This window comes from Lepisma saccharinum, chromosome 1 (assembly GCF_977018435.1).
Source record: "Lepisma saccharinum chromosome 1, izLepSacc3.1, whole genome shotgun sequence".
NCBI classification, from domain to species: Eukaryota; Metazoa; Arthropoda; class Insecta; order Zygentoma; family Lepismatidae; genus Lepisma; species Lepisma saccharinum.
Genome location: NC_139229.1, coordinates 32,284,315 through 32,309,609, shown reverse-complemented (window position 1 = coordinate 32,309,609; position 25,295 = coordinate 32,284,315). Strand labels below are relative to the sequence as shown.

The following is a 25,295-nucleotide window of genomic DNA, read 5'->3' as shown; positions in this document are numbered from 1 at the left end:
TACCGTGCCGCCACCACCGATCATGTTCTATTGGACCCCCAGCATTGTGGACTATCGCCCGATATCGCAGTTTCCATTGCAGCAAGCTCCGGTGCAGGACAGGTGTGGGTATTCTGTCCCACTCCTCCCTGCAAGCTTTACATAGACCATCCAGGGTGCGTGAGCGGCGATGTTGAAGACATCCTTTCAACAGTCCGAATGCTCAAAAATCCATTGGACTGGCATCTGGGCTTTTCACAGGAATGTCTTCAAACGGAATGACATGAATTCCTAATTCCTCTGCCATTTCCTGATAAAAACGTAGTGATGTTCTGGCAGTATGACTCGAAGCCTTGTCCATATGGATCATCACCTGGTTCGCGTCCATTCCATACAATTGTGGGATGTCTCTCCGATAGATAGGTGTCAGAATGGAGTCTTGGAAGTATCTGGCATTCACCTTCACGTTTTTGTCCACCTTGCGTATCATCAACTTACCCTCATATCCAAATCCCGTCACAACCATAAAGCCACAAGGGAAACTTTCCCTGCACTGACGAACAAAGTTGCTGCACCCCTTGCCGTCAATGTCACGGTATGTGATTGCCCGAATGTGACCACCAGCAGTGAGATGGACATATGATTCATCCATTGTGACAACTTTCTTAAATTTAGAACAGTTTCACAATGCGTACATATGAAAACTTAGCATGTAAAAGGGCCATTACGTAACCCTCCCAATACCGGTTGATTTTCGGCGCCATTTGATAACATTCACTACCAACACTCGCGCACCTACAAGGTCAGACACAACACTGCTCCCGCCAGCAGACCCATAGTTCCAGCATGATATGCCAGGTGGCAGCACCGAATCGAAAATGGTCGGATATAAAGGGAACAACCTCTGTAATTAGTTGAAAATTGTGATTTGACGCCCTTCGAAAGATGTGTGAACATTAAAGCTACAAAGTGAATCATCGTGCTCTACATTTGGTCCTATGTTTGGGGACAATGTGCTTGGAGCAATGTGGTAACCCAATTCAGTAGGCAAGATTATTTTGTGCTCTACATGTAAGTTCCTTATTCTTGCACACTCTTACTACTATGTACAAAAAGGACCCGGAATTTGTGAATAAAACGCAAAATACATGGTTAATCATAAACATTTATTTTGTCACCTTCAAAATAGGCCCATCAATGCAACACATATATGCCAACGCTTAACCCAGTCTTCAAAACACTTTTCAAATGCAGAAGACGGTATCGCCCTGAGTTCCTTCTGCGAATTTCCTTTAATGGATTCAATTGATGCAAAATGCCTTCCCCGAAGTGGTAACTTGAGTCACGGAAAGAGAGCCATATCTGGAGAATCTTTTCCAGTGAACATTCTCATGCAGACGCCTCATAACGGTCACATAAAACTCTTTATTCACAGTTTTGTCCCGCTGGAAGGAATTCGGAGTGCCCAACACCACGATAATCAAAGAATCAATGAGCATGACCTTAATTTTTGAGCGACTTTGGCATGTTTTTTTTTTTTTGGGTTTGTCATTTTCAAAGCGCCATTCCGAAGATTGTTGACTTGTTTGCATGTCATACTCATACACCCATGTCTCATCACCAGTTATGATGCGTTTCATGAAGGTTGAGTTACTAGAGGCTCGCAAAATCATGTCTTCTCGTCAAAACAACTAACGTAAACAGATGTTGTGCACAAACTGATGGATAGATTACTCTACTCCTCTACGTGGTCATTCAGTACAGTGCTGCCATCCTACGGACAAAATGAACTCTCGATACCTCCAATGTGGGACTTTTACCAGCCAAATTCCGGGTATTTTTTTTTTACTGAAGGTATATCCACATAATATGTTTTCCAATGAGGAAGAGTGCTGTGAATTATACATTCACTATGTCATGAGTATTTTGCTTATGATTACTAGTGTGTCCATAAACAATAAGAATACCCATTACATATAATCAATAACTTGAAATTTTTTGCAGGTATCGTATTTAACTTAGTTTTCCCATAATCCAAAGCATGTGAAGACGTGGTTCAGTTAACATTTTTTGTATTGCTTTTTTTTAATAACAAATTTCTGTCCCCAATGCACATGAATACTATCATTTGTCATGTTCTATGCTGCAAGAGAAATTATATAGTTTATATTTCTGAGTTATTGTGTAGATTTGTAACCTTCGTGTACTAAAATGTCCTTTTTCTTTCAGCTAAATTTTTCTCTGCCTTCTAACCTTTTCAGAATGTGGCAATCAGTGATATCTGCTAATAAAGATGAATACTCTGCATTGTTAAGCATTTATAAAGCCAAAAAGTTGGATACGGGGCTGTATACATGTCAGGTTGTTGACTGGGGCTTACAGCAGTGCAAATCAATCTACCTCGAAATAGCTGTACCGCCTGAAGTGAAGGTTAATCCAATGAGTTCTACAATAGAAAAGGTGAGTTTATATATTATGAGAATATTATTTGGATTTTGAATAATTAAGCCTTTAAAGTAAAAAAATAGATTTTTAAAGAACTTTCTGGAAAGATGTGTAAACTGCTTTATGTATGCCATTTCTGTAGAATATTGGGTTGCAAATAACCCGTGGTGTAACAGCCCATGAGGGCCAGTGCCTACCTATCACTCCCACTGGAGGTGGAAGGTTATCCAACCAGTTACGAGGTGACATGTGGTCAGCATGATGAACCCGCAGTCATTGTAAGTTTTCGACCAGGTTACGCTACTCATTTGTAGCTCTTGAATTTACTCATGGTGGTGGGTGGCCACCGCTTCCATATACAGATCAAAATGTCAGGAAAAGTTGTTATGCTTCCCCCAGGAGACTCAAGCCTACATGCATCCCATAGCTGGAGCCCATCTTAGAATTTAGCTACAAATATATTATTTTAAACTGGGATAATTCATGCCTATGTTAGTCATGCTATGGCCTGTGTGTTAGATAAACAGATATACAGGGTGGCACATATTGTATGTACAAACTTCAAATGACAATGGAAAGGCAGTGAGTGCTTGTGGTAACTTTATATGTTATGAAATAAAAAATCTAAATAATGAGAATAAGGAAGGCGAATCAAGGTGAGAGTGATGGCAGAGCATCAACGCAATTCTCATTTACACCAAGATGGAGAGAGATGGGAAGGATGTTTCTTCCTCCCGTTTTTGAAAGAATGACGCGTTGGACGTCGAAGCACTGCCCTCATATATTCACATTTGTTTTTCTACTTGTTTAATTATTAAATTGTCTGCACCGCTTGAGCACTGGCGTATGCAGAATTTATTTTTTTTTGGGGGGGGGAGGGGCTGGAAATGTAAAGGTGATATAGTGCATAGCTGCTTTCTATGGCCACGTCATACACAATAAGATATTTTGTAAATTTAAAACTTTCCATGTTCAAAAATGACAATCGGTGGTCATTTTAAAGCAATTTTGCATGTACCACTCTGGTTTTTCTAGAGTTCGTCACTGCCTTTGTTAGAAAATGTTGATTTTCTCACAATTTCAGAGGGAGCTGTAGCCTTTTCAGCCCCCCTCTGCATATGCCAGTGCACATGATGGAAAATGAAATGCCTAAGCCACCAATAAAAAGGGTTAATTAAGGAGATTTAGCAAATTTCGGGCTAGGTGCTTTTGTGATTGTGTTTAGGAAATTTTGAAGTGTCTTCATGTGCATTTTATCTCCTTTTACTCTGATATTCATCATACGCCCCTTTTCTCTCCCCTTCCTTATCATCATCTTCACGATTATCTTCTCTTCATCACGTTCTGTGTCAGATGCTTCGGGCATGTAAGGGATATACTTCTGGTAAGGCACCCAAATGTCAACCTCACTTTCACATAGTACGCCCTGCTTTTTGTAGGCCAATGTATTCCTCTGTAGAGCTGTGTGTGTATTGTCCTCTGTTGTCCTTATATGTGCTGAGTGCCCCTTTACAGCCTCAGCTTTTATCACAGGTAAGAATATTTTAGTCCTCAGACATGTGTTTGCATTAGTTATTGTAAGTGGCTGATTCCCATATAATGTGATGAGTTCAAAATAGCCTAAGTGCTGATGCACCCACAATTATCAATTCAATCACAGATGCTTCAAACTGGTTCCAGGGTGCTCTGAATAAGGCCAACTAGAATTCTGACCACCCGGTGTAAAAATATATTAAAATTGGTGTGGCATCACTACTACTTCTCATATTTCATGAAATCATAAAATAGATATGCACAACAAAATATCAAGATGGTACTCTATTTCTTGCCAAGTGTTTTGCAGCATTTGCAGCATAATGGATTAGCGTGCATTATATGTCCTCACTGATTTGATAGATACACTAATTGGAGATTGAAATTCAGCAAATCAAAAAGAGCATTGAACATTCTGTTACACTGTGAAAGCCACTATTTAGTCCATAAGTTTTGCCCTGTGCTGCATGCTCACCATAAATAGCAATTATTTTGTTTTATGGGCAGCTGTAAAACTTTGAGAGTTCTGTTTCAAAAGCAAACAATCATTATTCTAGGATTATTGGTTTAGGAGATATTTTTAATTGTTGTTGGTAGCAATTCTACAATTTGAGCATAGAACACGTCACATGTTAAAAATGTAATTTGCTGTTGGCGCCTTACTTGCATCTTCATGGATGACAAGGACTGACATTAAATCAAATTAAACTCCATATTCTCCATTGTTTACATTCTTTCCTGCTTCTCAATGCAGGTGATATCCCTGAAGCATCTGATTCTTAGTGTGTGTGTGTGTGTGTGTTGTACACTGTGCTTTTACTCTGCTCATGTATTTTGGCACATAAAAACATGGAAATGTGTCTTAAATTTCAACATACAGAATGAGAATCAGAGTTCGGGCAAGTTATTCAGTATTGTGTTGAATTTCCCAGCTGGAAATTTTTCCAATTGGTTCTGATAGCCGAAATGAGATTGACACACTATCAGAACCGAATGGTCAATTGTAATGAATTGTGTTCAATTGGTCAGTTGTAATGAATTGTGTGTTATTGGAAAGTATTTTATTGTTTTCAGTATACACTACTGTTACAAGTAATGAAACATTCTAATCTATGCAACTGTAAATGCAATGGAGAAAAAATTCAAAGCAACTAAAATAATTCTGTGGTAAAGCATGTGGAATTTGCTACATAGGAATACTTTCATTTTTTTTTTTTCAGAAATATGAACAATTTTTTAAGTCTGTGGCTTAATTGTGTTTAACATGCTTACAGTAAATTGAAAAACATTCTGTTTGTCATAAATTGACATATTGTTCTTAACTATATACATGCAAAAAACAGCAAAAAAAATGGTTAGGTTAAACATAGAATCTGACCCACAACACTTAAAAAAAGTGATAAACAAACAAAACACTGTCAAGGTCGACTAAGTATATTAAAAGATTGCTCATTTTTCCAAGTACATTACACAGAGACAAGAATAACCATGGAAATTCCATATTGCAAAAAAAAACTGAACTATTATGTACATTTATTCCAACTACTAGCTTCTTTAAGGTTGAGTTAGTTCTTAAGAAATAGTTCTTTTTACTTATTCATTAAGATAAATCGGACTTCAGTAGTATGCATTAAAATTCAGAAGAAATGCAGTTCAAATGTGCTGTTTTTCCAATGAACTTCTAAATCAAAGAAATGCAGTGTCAATAATTGCACTGCCTATGAGTCAATAAATGAATTTATAACATATTGATTTTACAATATATGTGCAAATTTACAATTGGATACAATTCACCAATTGAAAATTGTCCTGCATTTCCAATTGGTTTCAGTTCATACTCTAATGGAGACCAATTCATTCTGATACCTTTATTGGGCATCCAATAGAATCTAATTCATTCCAATTGAAACCAATTCAATCAAATTGAAATTTCAATTGGGGCCAATGGACATTACAAGCTGGGTTACCATTGCTTTGATTCCAAAAGTAATAAACTACCATTGCTTTGATTCCAAAAGTAATAAATTACCATTGCTTTGCTTCCAAAAGAAACATGTTACCTTCAGTAGCAGCTGCTGCCTATTCGCGCACTTGCATGTGCACACCCAAATAAATATGCAATGTAATTAATTTTTATTATATTTATTCATTTCTTCAAAACATCAAATGTTCCCGGGCCACATCACCTTCCATTTATTTCCTTATGTCAGATTTTCTAGCTGAGTATCGCACGTCGAATGTGCATGAACAAAATTGGAAAGTGCACACTAAAGTGGCGCTGTTTTCGACTGTGAGTAGAGAAAGCAAAGAGGCTCTTATGGCTTGGATCAGTGCGCTCTCAGACTCACTTCGCACCAAGAATTGAGACATAGTACCTACGGACATGCGCTGATTTTCCTCTTCGTCATGTAGTGTTGCAATCTTTTCATTCCTTGCAGTGTGATGGAGTCGATAACAACCCACACTATTGCAAATTGAGGGATTTTTTTTTTCAGAAAGGGAAATTTTGATCTCTCTCACCTCACACGGTTCTGAGCATAGCATCGTAATCCAAATGAGGGAAGGGCGGCAAGGAAAGGGGAGGGGGAAACCGGAAATGTAAATCAAATGTTGCATTGCAATAATGAGCCTTTGCTTAGTATAAAGAAAGAATCAATGTATTTGCTGACAAGTTCCAGGTGGATCTGCGAGGGAGGAAGAATGTTGTAAAACTAGAACAAAAAACCTCTGCTCAAGAAACAGACGTTTGATGTTTTGCAGTCATTGGTGGAAAATGAGCAGAGAGAGAGGGGGATTATTGCTTCAGTCTGTTTTTTGAGAGTGGGATCAACAGGTTGCAAATATAATAGAGCTTTGATATATGCTCATTCGTGGCATGTGTTCATGAGTATATTCAACGATGCAATGTCAGATGCGATGAGTGGAATACATTGATACAGGTGCTGGAAAGATAGTTTTAAAAATGTCAGCGGTTTGAATTCAAAACATTCATAATGTCAAAGGAATTTATGTCATTTAGAAGCTCTGACTTGTATTTGGAAGTTCAACAAAAAAATTAAATAATCAGAGTTTAATCTTGTACTTTTGTCACAGAACAGTCAATCCAGTTCGTTTTTCAGTGCATATGAGAATCTCTTAGCTTGTACTTGTACTATTGTACTTAATTTTTATAAAGGTGCTGGCAAGAACTAGTTACTTTTCATTTGGGTTTCTAGGATCTTCATGGCAATGACTGAATTGAATACGTACATTGGAAATGGTAATTAACTTCAGTGTACGATGAAATGTTTATGTGGCATTAAATTTGGGTTTTCAATGGGACATATTTACATTGAAGAAAGATAATATACATTATTAAGACATGGTAATTACACAAAATACTGGCAATATTATTATTCCTTACAAACTATAGCAGTAGCAATTGTGAGTGATTTTGTCAGGTCGTTGAATGCTGCATTTTCTACAGGTCACAAAAGAGACAAAACAACACATCTTTTCTTGTGATTGATTAAAAAAATCACTGAGGTATTTCGAATTTGTAATAAACATTAATTTTATAACTTTTCATGAATTATAAATCTGCTATTGTCTCATTATCAGCGAAAGGTGCGTCATAACTTGGATTGCCAATGTGATTCGCAGAAATGGGTGGGAATTTTTAGATGGGGGTAAGAACACTCCTTCTGGATGCGAGGCCGAGGTGTACATCCATAGACCCAGATCATTGTTGTGATAATGAGTGTTTGCTGGACTCCGTGGCAGAGTGCTACGATGCCAGAAGTCCCGAGTTGGAATCCCGCCATGGTCATGGGTATTTGTGAATGTCCCATTATCAATTTCATCATATCATCACTCACCCTCTCTTCGCAATTAGCAGAAAAGCAAAGTAAAATAAACCTAATCAATCAACTGAGTATGTGTAATTGAGTTTGTAATTGTTCAATTACTTAATTTTGTTCAAATGTTATTTTATATACATGCTACTACTTAGTTTTTCCATTACAGGGAGCAAGTACGAACATCACTTGCATGAGTCCTAACGATAGGCAGTATGACAATGAAATTTTTGGATACAGCTGGGCAAAAAATGGTCAGATGATCAAAATGGACCCCGACAGAGAGTATGCTGAAGAACTTTATCCATTTGGAAGCATTTTGAAAATATTTAATGCCCAAGTAGGAAGTAATAATAATTTATTTATTTGTAGTTTTTCTCTGTTTGTTCAGCTAATAACATCTTTGAAGTCTGAAGTCTAAAACCATTAGGTCATATTTTAAATGTAATGTAAAAATCTATGAATATTAGAGTATCTAAATGGTTTCAATAATGTAATGCATTTCCATTTTCCATTTTCCATTCTTATGACAAAATCTAATGAGACAATTTTTAATTAATATCACGGTAGATCAAGCAGTATGGGAAAAATAAATAGATGATGCTCAAAATAATATTCTCCTGATAGCATTTCAAGATGATGAATGACTTGTACACCTGGTAAAATTATGGGGATTTTTTTTTAAATTCAAGTTGCATGGAAAAATGATGTAGATATGTTCACTTATGCATGATAAATTAAACACCAAAAATGTAATGTTTTTTGTTTTTTTTGTATGGACCAATAAGGAAAATATGTTCACTATCTTCTCTGAGAATGCTATTATTAACAGACATTTGCTCCATTTACTTATATATTAAAGTTGTATCAATATTCCACATTTATGTAAGTTTTTTTTATAAGTACCACTTCAAAGGCTTGTGCCTATTTCAGAAACTTTTGCCTGTTTGGACCTGTTGAACCTTCTACTTCAATATGATCGTGCCTGTGGCTAACATAGACAGATTTTGAATTTTGTTATACATCTTTTTTTTAACCCTTTTGCTGGCCCCATGGCAGAGTGGTTAGCACATCGCACTACGATGCCAGGGGTCCCGGGTTCGAATCCCGACCTTCTTTGTGAGTGTCCATTCATCAATTTCATCATGTCATCACTCGTCCCCATCTTCGCAAATTAGCCAAAAGTGGCACAAAGAGTGAAGTAAAATAAAGCAAATAAATCAATCATTTTTTAACCCTTTGAGGATGGGTCTGAAAATACAGTCTTTTCCCCCAAAGACTGGAGTTTTTGCTGTTTTTCAGAGAACTATAGAAAAGATGTTGCTAAGTTTGTTATTATATAACAAATCTTTCTGAAATTTAAAAGATTTCCTCTTTCCACAGATACATAATATGTTACAATTTATATACATTTTCTCACATTTATGAATGTTTTTCTGTAACAATTTTTTCAAAGAAGAAACATGTAACAGTGTAATAAATGTTACTGAAAATATATTTTGAATATAATATAGAAATACTGTATTCAGATGAAAATCTTTTAACCAGTGGCGTGCCCAAGATTTTCGAAAGGGAGGGGTTATGTGTACATTTTTTTTTTAAGTAGTCAGTCCTCAATTTGCCATATTTTCCTGTCTTTGACGTTATTTTATTTTAAATACTGGACCAAAGGAAAAGGGGGGGTTAAAATTTCCACCAACCCCCCCTTGGGCAAGCCACTTCTTTTAACTGTAAATTCTGAAGCAGAACCTCATAAAGAATTTACACAATGTTGATATAAATTGTTCAATGATGTTTTCAAGAGTATATATGAAAGCAACAAAGAAAATGTAATATGTAGCGGTTAGAATTTGAAAGTGGTGGGTACAGCACATGTGCAGAAAATATATGGTGTGATTATAGCCTGTTGTTCATTCACAATATGATTGTATAGCAAGGAGCATAGCTATGCCCACCCCTTGTCTGGAATCGGATAAAAAAAAAACTACTTTTAACTATAAATGAAGAGCTCGGGTGGTAAAACATGGTAAGTGACATTTTGGTCATTTTTGAGTTACAAAGTAAAATGTGCCATCCTTCAATATTCGAGTGAAATTGCCATCTCATACAATTTACATTGGACTCGGTGAAGCTTTCTAAAATTGGTAAACACAACACGAAAGCCTTTTTTCATAATGAACTCACATCAGAAATGACCAAAATGTGACTTACCATGTTTTACAACTGATCCCTTCAATTATATAAGGTTAGTCTTACTATTAGTTTGAGGGAAATGGTGATATTGTTCACTAAAGTAATTTATTGATATATATTTTCTATAATTGACACATGAAATTCTTGATGACGTGTTCTTTCATCTAGGAATCTGCTACGTATACCTGCATTGTATCTGGATCTGGGAAAATGGGAAATCAGAATTACAGCATGAGACTCGAAGTAGTGAACAGAACCAAAGTGCCTCTTTGCTCTGCTGAGGAGTCATACAATGTATCGTGGCCTTCAACAGCTCGTAGACAAATATCCATCCAGGAGTGCCCTAAAAACTACTTGGGGAAAGCTATGCGGGAGTGCATGGCAGTTGGCGCAGCACAATCTCAGTGGAATGTTCCTGATTTCTCGAATTGTGAGTCTGAAGATCTGGCAAATATATACAAAAGTGTAAGTAGGCATTTCAAAGACATGTAATGATGTATAACAGAACTGTGATTTTGTATGTGACCTGTTATTCATTCAGTGTTAACCCCTTAACTGCTGAAAGTATATTCCTGTGACAAGAAGCTGTGTGCTGAATAATTATTAATTGAGTTTAGTTTAATATGATTACAGTGGAACCCCGATTTTATGTTCCCGGATATTACATTTTCCCACGTTATACATTCAATCTTGACAGTCCCAGCATAACAAAATGTAGTGAAATTTTCCTCGATTTCACATTTTCCTGTATTTTAAGTTTTTTAAGCTTGGTCTCCTGAAAACATAAAATCGAGGTTACACTGCTTTGGCTCAGATGATGTGGGAAGATAAGCAATATCTTCGGAATCACCTTCTCTCACACATAATTAGTTAAAGCAGACATTAAAAATTTTTTGTACTTCTAAAGGGTCTTCACTAAGGGATCACATTTGTACATCAGCATCATCTATAAATCTTCACTGCTTGAACTAAATCAGAATGTTCATCATACAGTTTGTTAGTTATTCCTCAATATCTGCTTCCATAAGGTAGCACAGATAACAAAACATTCTTGTAGACATCCCTGGATTTCCTGTAGTCATTTGGTTAGCGAGGTGCAATAGCAGTGATAACTTGCACCACTTCAGATTTTATTTTTCTCTAGACTAAAAACTTCCTCAAAAACAGTGTAAGAGGCCTGCTCTTCTCAAAAACCTAAAAACATTTTTTAAAACACTTCATCTTCTTCCAAAATGGATGATAAACAGTTGGGATGATTAAAAGATTGTCTGAAGAAAGTAAAATCAGCATGTTCAATAAGAATATACTGAACACTTAAAATGGCATTACAGACATTACACATTGGAGGGTCCAGCCCTTGCGGCAACTGATCATGGGTGAATCGGCAATGTCCAATACAAAACTGTATTAAAATTACTTCATCTCGATGGGAGGGAAGGTACGAAAAATGTCATGCACCTATTTTGTGCTTGATCCTCCATTACCTCATCCCACTCTCCCTGCCAAGTGTCAAGAAGGGTGCATTGTGCATATTCCTGGCTGGCAAAAGGTGAACAAGAACATCACTGTCTGCATCAGCAGAACTTGGCGGCAGCATTTGGCTGCTTCGTTCCCCTTGATGCCCATGCAGGATGGATAAAAATCAGGATTTTATTTTAATTTTTTTTATATTTAAATCTGATTTTTTTTATTTCAATCTTTTTTTTATTTAAAAAAATGCTTAAAATTGCTTGTATGTTTTTTGGAACCGTACATATAGATATATGTTTGTTACAGAAAGGCTTGTTCTTGTAAAAAGCCCTCTAAAAAAATGAACAGTTATAAAAAATTATATGTAAATATACATTTTTCTGTATGTGTGTTGGGTGTGTTATAGAAACTATAATCATTTCGGTAACTTTTCTTCTAGTGAAAATAAAACATTCTGGATGTACTCTATAATTGTAACTTAAAATATCTTTTTAGTCACTGTAGCTGAATTCTGGCAAGTTTTTAAATGATAGTTTGCAAAACATCAACTGCCATGTTTATTTACAGTTTAATGGTAATGACACTATTTACTATTTAACATGATAAGTATTTTGTATATTATTCTGTACAAAATGTTTGCTATTTTTGCCTATACAAATTATTGAATTTTATATCAAGATAAATTTAAGTGTGTTTACAGTTTGCATATTGCATTTATTTTCATATGAGCTTCACCCCATCAGTACATATATTTTGTTCCCTTTCTTTTCCTGTCTTAGAGCCTAATAAACATCATTAAATGATTACAAGATTAATGTACTGTCAACAAAAGTGACTTTGACATCTACAAAATCCGTATGTACATTATTCTATAAATTATTTATTTAAAGTGATTTAAATCAGAAGCGGACTTCAGCACTGGTAGATAATAATGCGGACAAAAGGATCTGCTACTCTACAGAATACTTGGAAGACAACGATTCCAGACTCTGCAGCACACTGATCGAATCAGTGCAAATAAGGACTCGTGGGAAAGTGTGACAAAGGCAAGGCCTTTAGGACTGCATGCATGGATTTTGGTGGAGCCTTGGTGTTAGATGGGGGAATGCTCCTATGATTTAACATGATGACTATGAGACAGCTGGGGAATGTTTTGAAAAAAATTTGCTAGCTGTGGGGATGCCATCCTCCTGCATCGCTCCTCACTTTCAGCACTGATAATATGTACATGCTTATTACTTTTGAGTGTGATTTTGCTAAGATATATAAAATTTGAGTTCAAAATAATAATAATAATAGTAATTGCTGCTAATGGTACATATTTTTTTTTTCAGTTTCGGAGCTTGACATTAGGTTACCAGAAGACTACAGGAAATGAAACCTTGCACGAGGTGCTTAACTTTCTGAATACCCATATACCTATGTACCCTGGGGAAGGAGAGAAGGTCCTTGACATTACGAGAGAAGTACAAAAGTTCCTAAATGAGACAAATTCATATAATGAGTTCCGTGTTTCTTCATTCACATTTCTTCAAATTGTCTCTCGTCTTCTCAGTTTCAAGTATTCCATATTGAGTAAAGAGGTAAGATAAATTTTTTGTATGTTTGTGAAAGGGTTTTTGTTTTAATTTCAGTAGTATGTTGTAATTTTAACTCTAGCTTAATGTGTGGTATGAGAAATTTACTTACCTGAAAGGGAGGGGGAGGCTCACAGCCCACAATTTTATTTAATCACTAAAATTCAAGAAACCATTTTGTTATTGAATTGCTTCTTCCTTTCTTTTTTTATAGAATTTGAGTTATTTATTAATTATAATAATTACAAGAGTTACCATCATTAATAACATGCAGTTTACCACAGGTCAATTCAAAAAAGTGGTGGCACTGCGATCTTCATAAAAAATAGTGTACAAAATATCAAAAAAGTGTTAAAACTTGACAAATACTGTATGGAAAATATACTAGAAGTTAGTGGTGTAGAGCTTAATATAGGGTTAGATACATTTAAGATTATAGCAGTATACAGATCACCAAACAGTGACATAAATCTCTTTGTAAACGCTTTGGACAACATGCTAAACCATCTGACAAAAAAACATAACAAACTATTAATAGTTGGAGATATAAATATAGATCTTCTAAAACAAGACACAAACAGTGCTCAATACTTGGATACCTTGAAGTCAAACAACCTAACTCAAATAATTCAAGAACCAACTCGAATAACAGAAAGTACAGAAACCCTGATTGACCATGTAATAACAAACATGCAATCAAATCACATTAAAGCTGAAGTCCTACATACGCTTATCTCTGACCACATGTCTCAAAAAATTACAATACCAGGGAAAAGGTTAGAATACTCAAAAAGTTACACAATAGAATGTAGGGATACATGTGAGCAAAATATAGATTATCTTAAATACCTCTTACATCAGGAAAATTGGATAGACCTTTACCAACTAACTGACACGAATGATATCTGGGAATTGCTAATAAGCCACTTAACATATTATTTAAATGTAGCTTGTCCCAAAACAACAAAAAGAATATACCCTAATAAGAAGAAAGTGCCACTAACAGAAGAAATTATACTTTTGAAAAGTAATATGAAAATAGAATATGAAAAATTTAGAATTACAAAAGACACTAAGCACAAGGAAAAGTACAAAAATGTAAAAAAACTATTCAAGAAAGCCATAAAGAAACAAAAATCAAATATTTTCAGTAAACACATAAAAATGTATGTTAATAAACAAAAAGCCATTTAGAAAATTGTAAACAATCACATTGTATCAAACACAAACAATGATAAAGCAAACATAAAAGTCATCAAGGATGACACTGAAGTAATTGACCCAAATATCATATGTAACTTATTCAACGAATATTTTATAAACTTAACCAACACAAATGGAGAGAATGAAAATAGTGACCAAACACTAGAGATCCCAATCGAGAAATATCGGCCAACAGTATATATATCCCAGAAGTAAGTGCTAATGAGCTAAAAAAAAAGTCATAGAAGGTTTAAAAAACAAAAAATCACACGGACCTGATGAATGGTCAGCTGAACTTATTTAATCCTGCTCAGAAACTATTTTAGAACCCCTGCTGTATGCAGTCAACAATTCAATAAAAGTTGGTACATTCCCCAAAGTTCTAAAACACAGCACAGTGATACCCATATTCAAAAAAGGAGCTGCAACAGACATTGAGAACTACAGACCTTTTTCCCTAACATTTGCTTTTTCAAAGATATTGGAAAAAAATTTATCAAATTATATTATAAAGTTTTGTAACAAATATAACATAATAAACAGAAACCAGCAAGGATTCCAGAAAGGAAAATCAATAAACACAGCTCTAGCACAGTTAATCGATTATGTAACCAAAACATTAGAGAAACACGAAGCTGCAAACACTATATATCTAGATCTTTCCAAGGCATTTGATAGGGTAAAACATGACCTGCTTATGGTCAAACTAAGCAATATAGGAATAAGAGGGATAGCTTATGAACCTATACAATCTTCTCTACAGGACAGAATGCAAATTACTCAAATAAGCTACAACATGCAGTGGCGCAGGAACGTTTTTCATTTGGGGGGTACAAAATTCAGCCTCCCATATATATATATATATATATATATATATATATATATATATATATATATATATATATATATATATATATATATATATATATATATGTCCAATCAAGTGTAGCAATAATAATAATTAGGATAATTATATTTAATTAAATTAATATATTAATTAATTAAATATGTACATTAATTAATATTGTATTGTTATTATTACATGAATAGGTAAAAGATAGTAAAAGAATAGAAATATAACAGCAAGTATACATTATCTAGCGTACGTGTAGTTAAGATCGCCAAGATTTGCACAAAATCAACTGCCCTGGCAAGGAATTTAATGTCAGATAGAAAAAGAATTGAATATTTATTGAATAACAAAAAAGGAGTTAGATCCAATTAACGAAAAGTAAAGTTCCTGATTAATATTTTATGGATATTATCATTAGTAGTGTGCATAAATCTTTGGAATCCTTCGAAGCCGTATGAGCCAAATTCCTTGCCTTCCAATAAGTTCAGCGGAGAAAACCATCGAGTATACAGGGTGCAGCAGAAATAACTCCCGGATTTCATTCGTGAATAACAAAGCAACGATCGATGTTATGCAAAATTTTATTTCACTGTTGGAAAGAACAAGGATTACCATTTTGTTTCCCATATGTACCGAGACAACTCCATGAACGCCCCTACTTTTTTGAGGAAAACGGCACGCAGTTAATGTAACGTCTGGCCGTTATGTATGGATGTTACGCAACTTCCTGCAGCCGCAATCGAACGAACGTGGCAAATTGGCTGTGTGGTTCCAACAGGATGGTGCCACAGCACGCGTATCGATGAACGTGCTACGTGAAATGTTTTAAGGGCGTCTGATCTCACTTCGAAGTCACCTTCCATGGCCAACTCGTTCCCCCGAGCTCGCACCCTGCGACTTCTTTCTGTGGGAGTACCTGAAGGCTAAAGTTTACCAAGGAAGGCCGAGGACAGACAATGATCTGAAAGATAGTACCAGACAGGAAAGAGCGGCAATACCGACCAGACATGACTAGGAGGGTAATGCAGAACTTCAGGGCGAGACTTCAGAAATGCGTACACTGTGCAGATCGGCATTTGGACGATATCATTTTAAAACAAAGTCAACTATGTCACACAAAATGGTGACTTGTGGCAATTTTGACAAAAAAATAATTGGAACATTTTGTTCTTTGGAAATGTGCAATAAAATGGTAAACCTTGTTCTTTTCAACTGTGCAATAAAGTTTTGCATAACATCTATCGTTGCTTTGTTATTCACAAATGAAATCCGGGAGATATTTCTGCCACACCCTAACTTTTAATTGTTATGCTGTTCAAGCATGGTATTGGCATTGATGGAAATTGAGTATAACAAATGCTAAACAATTATATTTTGATAAATTACTTTCACTACTTGCTAAGTCTTTCGGGGGGAAGGGGTCTGGACCCCCTGGACCCCCACAAAAACGTCCTTGATACCTAGGTATAATGTGAAGCCATGAGAAATATTCTCTTTTAGAACAGCACACACGAATGTCCTGTTATTTAATGCAAAATATGCATAAATATTTTTCATTGTTTTTGTTAGAATTGAAGTTTAAAAAACAGATTTTAAAATCAGATAACAATTCTGAAACATATAAGGCTAAACTCTGGACCTCATTCTGGGCTGATTTGGATTTCACGGAACGGAAAATCAGGAGTGAGGGGGATCTTGAGCCACCCCAACCAGCAATAATCATCTCCCACCCACTGGATATAGAAACTACATTATATAGAGTTCCACTTCAGTTCCGTCCATTCTAATTTTAAAATTCCCATAGCTACGCATAAAAATATCTTTAAACAATTTATGGCAGATGTGTACCATATCCAATGCCTTTTAGAAGCCATGTATTTGGTATTTTCTCAGACTTCTATAGGGTGTTCTATTAAAAAAGAAAAAAAAATGAGTTCAGGTGGTTCCCAATCAACTCGAAAGAAGTCTAACTTTGAAATATTTGTGAAAAATTTAACAAATCATTTATTTGTAATATAATTAGCTGTACCTAATGACGCTCTTCAAGTACTGAAAGTAATATCATTCGGTACATTTACAAAACCGAAATCCTTCAGCTCTCAGAAGTAGCAAGGAAAGCCGTACGCTCAAAAGTTTATTCTTTCTTTTCAATTTTTGGTGGACAATGTGAAGAGCCGGCCAAGGTTTATTTTCGTATGTAGTGGTATTAAATGCAGATACATGCGTGTGTTTTAGGATGACATGTCAATTTATCGTTTATGTGAAAAGGTAAACTTTAATGTAAGCAGAAGCATGTGCGCGTCACAGTTAAAGATTTTCGCATCTACAAAGAAAATCCAAAACACATTCCCACCTCGCCGGACTCCGTGGCGGAGGGGTTAGCATAGCGCGCTATGACGCCTGAGGTCCCAGGTTCGAATCCTGGCCTGCCCATGGGTGTTATTTTTTAGTGTCCATCAATTTCATCATATCATCATCACTCATCCTCATCTTCGCGATTAGTCAAAAGTGGCAGAAATGCGAAGTAAAATAAACCAAATCAATCAATCAAATATTCCCATCTTACTCCCAGAGACCTTGTAAATCTAATCCAAAATCTACCAATAGAACCTGCAGTGAGTCTCATTTATCTCGTGCATTCATCTGACTAATGTAATTTTCTTACAATTTGACTTTAGAGTTTAACATAAAATGGCGTTGTGTTTGTGTTGCATTCGATATCACAATTAGTTTTTAAGCAATTAATGTAAAATTATAAGTATACCTCATACATAGGTAAAAAATAGTCCCCCCCCTGATAAAATCGCAAATTGCACCCTGTTTAAACGTCTAGGAAAGATTTCATTTCACCTAGGAATGTTATCGCGATGCGTTGAGTCGAGAATTGTGAGCCCCATCTCGTCTCCTGTGTGGTGAGGTCCTTCTCGTTCTTGTTTGTGCTTATTTTTCTTTCGGTTTCCACTCTGAAGTTATGAAAACTTATTCCAAATTCACCTCATTCTCAGATAGGCTAATCGGCACTCTATTTTTTAAAAAATATATATCTTAATATATAGGTTTAAGTATAGTTTTCCCAACACCCTCTTACAAATTTATGAAAGATATGGGTGAGGTACAGGAGTGTATTGTACTGCCCCCACCCCCAAGTTGGTCTGTCGTGTCTCGTCTCGTTCGTGTAAGTGTTCCGTTTCGGAAAATTCCATTATAAATATTCAAAGAAAATGGGGTCAGTCATATACTCTTCTGATGAAGATTTGTATCTTATCTTCGAATCAACGCGACCACTGCTTTAGAAATGTGTACTTCCCCCTTACGCAAAGCAGCAATCGTCTGCAGCGTAATTGTCTGAGAGTCAATCTGATTCCATCGTTCCACACACATTTTAAACAATTTTCATCTCCTTAAAGAGGTTTCCAAGAACTTAGGTCAATGAACTAACTAGTAGCAAGCACAATGTAGTATAATAAGTTTATAATTAAATGTTTTGAATTTCTGTGGTAAGGACTATAATGCTTAAAATTTATAAACAATAATACATTTCTTTATTGGGCGAATTGATAATAGGTAATTTTAACAGTAGCACCTTCCGTCTGCTGTCAAATTACCAAAGGGGGGTACAGGGGATACAACTCGATTTACGGATTTAGGGGGTACAGTACCCCCCTTCAAAAATTTGCGGGGGTACAATGTACCCCTGTACCCCCCCGTTCCTGCGCCACTGACAACATGCATGGTATAGTCACTAACTTTAAATCACAAAGTAGGAAAGTGTTAATGGGGGTACCCCAAGGATCAATCCTGGGGCCCCTGCTCTTTATTTTGTACATAAACAATGTACCAGAATACTCAAACACAAAAATTGTCACCTATGCAGATGACATAACTGTTCTTGCCAGATGTATCGACCCTAGGAAGCTTGAAATAAACACTTTTATCACCATAAACCAACTGGCACAATACTTAACTTCACTTGGATTAATAATAAACAACAATAAAACAAAATTTATGATATTCAAAACAATCCGAAACATGGATTTTGAGTCACAAACACTATGCATAGACAATGTGCTCATAGAAACTGTATCTTCAGTAAAGTTTTTGGGAAAAACACTAGATCAAAAATTAACGTGGGAAGAACAAATTAACAACATCTGCAGTAAACTTCATCTAATCTATACCTGTTAAAACAAATGGCTGAATATAATTTAACAGAAATTAACAAATGCATATATTATGGACTAATTTACCCCTATGTTGAATATGGCATAATAGCTTGGGGTGGATCATTTTATAATAATACTGTCAGAATACTGAGACTTCAAAAGAGAGCACTTAGAATAATGTACAAACTAGGCTGTAGGGAATCTTGCAAAGAGTTATTCAGGGAGAAACAAATAATGACAATATACTCCCTATACATCTATAAGGCTATAACGTTTGTTCTAAATACTGGAAGAATGACTAAAAATAACCAATTACACAACCACAATACAAGGGGGAAAGATAATTATTACCAGAACCAACACAGACTCAATATCTCAAAACAATCGCCAATGAATGCCGGAAAAATATTCTACAACCAGCTGCCTCATGACATAAAACTGATATCTCCAAAAGATAAACAAATACAAACAATAAAAAAATATTTGACAGAGAGAGCTCTCTACAGTATCAGAGGATTCATGGGACAAGACAATACAAGGCCAATGTACTAAAAAAAATGTATTTTAATTGTATTCTTATTTCAATCATGCAACAATGATAAAGTGTTTTTATTTTTATTGTAGTGTAATGAAGTGTATTTTTTAATTTTTACTTTGGTGTAGTGATGTAATGTACTACACAATGTTTCTTCTTTTTTGTTATGATGTACTTAACTAATTATTATTTCATTGTGTATCTTGACGTTTTCCATGCCCTTTTAATCAAGGGTCAACGGAAGAAGAATAAAATTCAAATTCAAATAAAAAATAATAACCAATTATTGCATGAGAGTCGCACCCATATTTCACCATTCGCTAAAACTCAAGAAAACCATAATAATGTTTTATTAATGCATCTTTGTTTACAGAGGGGCAGTTGTATAATAATTAATAATTATTATAAAGAATACCATCATTACCAACCAATTGTACACTCGCAGTAGCATGAGTGTCTCGAATAACACACTTTTAAAGATGGCACCTGATACACTCTCCAAGTGCATTTTTGCCTCCTATTTACATTACATTTGTTTTATATGAACAAAATGCAGAATATTCATAACAGCCTAGGGAACAATGTAATTTATTTTCAATTTTTATAAAAATTTCACAGTTGAAAAATTGAAAAAATACAGGTGTTGGGCCTAATAGTCCCCCCCTTCCCCTCGAGTATGCTAGGGTTAAATAATGACAATACAAGTGTATAAAGTAAGGGATTCAGGGTTCAATATCTGGTGGAGGTCAATACGTAGTAGTTTGGATCCCACTGTAAACTATAATTCCAATTCCAATTAGCCTATTTGTGCATAAAGTACAATTCAAAACTCAACACGCTAAAGTTTTCACAACAAAATTGTATTAATAAATTCAGATCTACCCTTCTTCCTCTACCAACATCTTTGTACTTGATTGTTATATGTATTTTTCCATGTTGCTTTACCTGCCTATTTTAATTGCCACCAAATGCAATGAAATGTTGACACCTTACCCAGAATTCGAACCAATAGCATGTTACTGTTAGTAGCATAAAACAATTACCTCTCTGTGAGGCCTATATGTACTTAGTTCAAAAAGCACACTCACGCCCTCTCTCAGAAAAAGTAAGAAATATGTAACATCAATAAGGCCATTTTGCCAGTATTTCTATTCTTTTTTTTTTTCTCCCAGTTAAACCAACAGAAGAACATTTGAAATAGAATATCTAGGCGGTGCCGAAAAGACACTGAAGTCAAGAAATATAATTTTACAGCAGACATTTTTTACATTTATTCTTGTGATAGCAAACATTGCAGACGTAATGTACATATTGGATCATCACTGTTTAGAATCTTTACACATGCCCAATATAAAAATTATACTTATAATATTTTATTCATGCTTTATTTTACTTTGCTTTTGTGCCACTTTTGGCTAATTTGCGATGATGGGAATGAGTAATGAAGTGATGAAATTAATGAATGGACACTCACAAATATCTATGCCCATTCAAACCTGGGACCCCTAGCATCATAGCGTGTTATTCAATTGATTCTGTGGCAGCTACAGAAAATTGCAGTTTAAGACTTGTCTTTTTCTGAACACCCTAGATATTTAACATGCTTTTGTTACATGTCCAACACACAATCTCCTTAACATTAAGGAACAAAAAATGTTTCAGAAATAAAATTTCCCCTGTATTGCATGACAGAACTTTGCATTAGGGGCATGCATATTTCGTTTTTGACAAAAAAAAAACAACAAAAAAAAACAAACGAAATGTCCAAAAACACAGTGTAGTGTTTATTTTATCATGTTTTTGGAAGGTGTGAGATGCATTTTCCTACCCTGTTTTATCACGAAATAATTCAAAATTAATTGCAAAATGCGAAATAAACTCTTAAACACGAAATTTAGGTTTATTTACCAACGCGACACCTTCTGAGGTCTGAATTATCCTGTGAATTATGCAATTCATGGAAAATTGATTATTTCTGCTGTTAATATTGGAGCAGCAAAAATGGACTCCTTTACACAGAAATAAAACGTAATACTCTGATAACTACATAAATGTGCTATTAGAAGTAAAATATCAATTTTGTGTACTAGGTGTAGTTTTTAAATCAAATTTAGGATTATATTCACAATTTAAAACCAAAGTGTCATTTTATATACCGCTTTTGATCCTATTTTCCACCGCTATAACACCGAAATTTTATATTATTTACCACTTTTGAACCCGAAATTGACTCAGTTTTTGTACCGAAATTTTGTTTTTTTTATTTACCAAATTATGTGCCTCTAGTAATGACACATATTTAAACTTGTGCAAATCTTCTTTGTTCTCAGGTTTCCATGGTATCGGAATTATTGCCTCCACTTTACTCCCCTGTTAATAGCTAAACTTGTATTGTATCCTGGGGTTTTACCTCAAAGACCTCTATATCTTCATGATATGCCAAACTGATCTTTCCACACTCTGTACAGGAGAAGCTGTTGAGTGAATCTATTTCAAGCCTGTATGTTCTGAGCCATACATTCCATCTTGTTTAGAAGCAAGTGTATTTATAAATAATCCAAAATATGTATTAAATATGAAAATGTCGGGAAATATGTAAATACTATATGTACTAGGGTTGAACTGATAACAGTGCCGATGTATGGGAAATTCGGTTGGATTTTATTTACCGATACCTGCTGATACTTTTCTACTGTTTTGATCATTCTCGAGCTTCGCAAAAATGTAGTGTGATATGTTCGTGGAGTATAATTATCCTGGATGGTGTGCAAAATTAGAAGTTTCAAATATTTCTTTTTTTTTAATATGATGGGGAAAAACTGTGTTTTGTGATTACATAACAGGTAAATTTTAAGCAGGACTCTCGTAAATTGATGCTTATAATTGGAGTGAAACACTCACCCACAAGCATTCAGTCATTAGGACATCTGACTACAGTGCGAGAGACCCAGGTTCAATCCCTGGCAGGGAAGAACTGGGATTTTTTCCACCTGTTTAAGCTGCTCCAGCACCCACCAGCATTGTATAAAGTGGGTACCTGGAGGAAACTCTGGGGGATAAAGGCAGCTAGGGATGTGGTTCTGATCACATCCCCCCCCCCTTTGGCCGTGATCAAGAAAGTGTGGGGGCCTAACTCCACACCCCCTATATGCCTTCATGGCATGGTGCAAAGCACAGGGAGCACTTAACTTTTTTCTTTTTACAGTATTGATATTGGTGGGAATCTGTCTACAGCTTGGGGTATCGATCCAAAGAGGTATTGGCTCGAATATGCACTTATGGAGTAAAATATGTTTATATACAGGGGATGAACAAAAATTTGGAAACACCTCCAAATAGATGGAATGTTGTAGCTAATAAGATGTAGGACCTCCTTTAGCATCCAAAATGACCTGCAGTCGCTGAGGAATGGACAAATACAAGTCCTGGATAGTGGATCATGGACCATTCTTCATGCAAAACATGTTCCAGTTCCTGCAGGGATGCTGGTGGCAGATAACAGGACCAAACCCTATTTTCCAAAACCTACCACAGAGGCTCTATGATATTGATGTCCGGCGATTGTGGTGGCTAGGGAAGATGGGAAATCTCGCCTGCATACTCATCAACAGCAGCTGTATGAATCGGGACATTATCATCTTGGTAAATGGCATCCCCTCCAGGAAACAACATCTGCACCATTTGGATGAACCTGGTGGCCCTTGGCAATGACTCAACCATGCAAGGTGAAAATTGGGCCTGCTGAATACAACAATATTATTATTATTTATTATTTAAACTAGGGTTACACTTAAGCTTACAGTATTTTTACATGGATTATCTTACTATAGAAACAGCTTTTTGCCCAAACCATGACCAAACCGCCACCATGCTTCACCGTTGAAATGAGACAGTCTTGGTCGTATTATTGGGTTGGTGTTCTCCACACGCACACACGTCCCATGGTGGGAGACAGGGTGAAGAATGATTCTTCGGACCAGATGACAGTCTTCCATTGATCGGCAGTCCCAAGATTTATGAGTGATGCACCACTCTCTCCTTGGCATTCACCTGGGTCACAAACGGCTTGGCAATTGAAGCCTGCTAATGAATGTTTTGCTTATGAAGTTCCTTTTGCATTGTTTTTGTAGACATTGGGTTTGGCAGACAGAAATTTAGCTCCAATGTCACTTTCACAGCACTTGTATTGATATTCTGGTCACAATCCTCCTCAATGTCTTTCTGTCTCTGTAACTCAGTGTACATTTTGGTCCATGCAAGTGATTATCTGACGATGTCTCTCCGGGCACATTATTTGCCATCATGACCATGGATACAGTCCTTCTCGGTACGCCAAATAACATGACTACTTTGGTCACGGAGGTGCCTGCAAGGCGGGCACTAAGAATTTGCTCTCTTTGAAACACTGTCAACTCGGACATGATTCAGTATCAACTGCACTGCACGCTGTTTAGCACAACTGTCGACTCCTACTGGTCTGACAGGGTCCTTTATCATGGTGCAAAACAAACGAATGTCGCATAGCTTCCGATTTCAAGTGGAAGAATTGCATCGATTTCACTGGTTCCGATGTCGTGGTGTTTCCATATTTTTGTCCATCCCCTGTATATGTGTTTCAATAAATTTGACATCATTTCTAATCTAATAATGTTACCAATTTTTGTGCAAATGATCTGAAAATTTAACAGTATGTGTAGAAACACCTCAAAAGTCAATGTGTAGTGTGCTATATTTTTGTCTTCAGAGGTATATTGTACGCATGCCATTCTCTGAAAAAGAAAGGGCATTTTGTGTGTCGAGAGTATTCCCGAATACAGTTGAACAAGACTGTGCAGGATGCATTTACGAAAGAATTTGCCAAAAATGCACCAACTACAATGCAGATATGGGGCACAAAAAGTTCAAAGAGGATGGCTGTCTGTGCAGGGCAAAATGATCTGGACGTCCACCAGTATTGGACAAGACAGTCGAGAGGGTTCGGGACACATTTGTGCGAATCCCCAGGAAGTCCATAAGAAGAAGTAGTCAGAATAACCAGCTTCCTTCAATGAAAGTTTGGCTTGTCATAAGAAAATGCTTGTGATTGACACCCTGTAGGCTGTAGCTTGTCCAGGCCGTAGAGACAGATTGATATGCTACAGCGTGTTTGGCAGGAGCTGGACTACCAACTTGACATGTGCCATGTCACAGGGAGTGGTGAACAATCCTTTGTGACATCCACATACCCTTGAATTTCTTATTCAAATTTTTATGCATAAATCTTATTGAGTTGAGGATTACACCTGTGTAGTTTCCTTTACCTTCACTATGTAGTTACTGATATATTTACATCTGCAATGATATAAATTTTTTGAAACAAACTGAACTTTAAAATTCACGTTTTTAGGCACTATTTGGCTTAATTTGACTGGTTTGATATGGAAATGTTAAGAGAAAAAAGCATGTAACTACATAATTATCCAGGCCCTAATCATGACTTTTATTGGGACTTCAGCAAAGTTCCTCCCT

General features: G+C 35.9%; 1 protein-coding gene across 2 annotated transcripts in view; it reads left to right on the top strand.

Moving 5' to 3' along the window:
* Positions 1-25,295, top strand: part of LOC145994371 (uncharacterized) — a 947,129-nt gene that overhangs the window by 857,227 nt on the left and 64,607 nt on the right. For both annotated transcript variants that reach the window (XM_083130485.1, XM_083130492.1), the window contains exons 11-14: positions 2,241-2,439; positions 7,963-8,133; positions 10,155-10,451; positions 12,791-13,039. In XM_083130485.1, the coding sequence (XP_082986611.1) occupies positions 2,241-2,439; positions 7,963-8,133; positions 10,155-10,451; positions 12,791-13,039 (916 nt within the window). The remainder of the gene's footprint in view (positions 1-2,240; positions 2,440-7,962; positions 8,134-10,154; positions 10,452-12,790; positions 13,040-25,295) is intronic.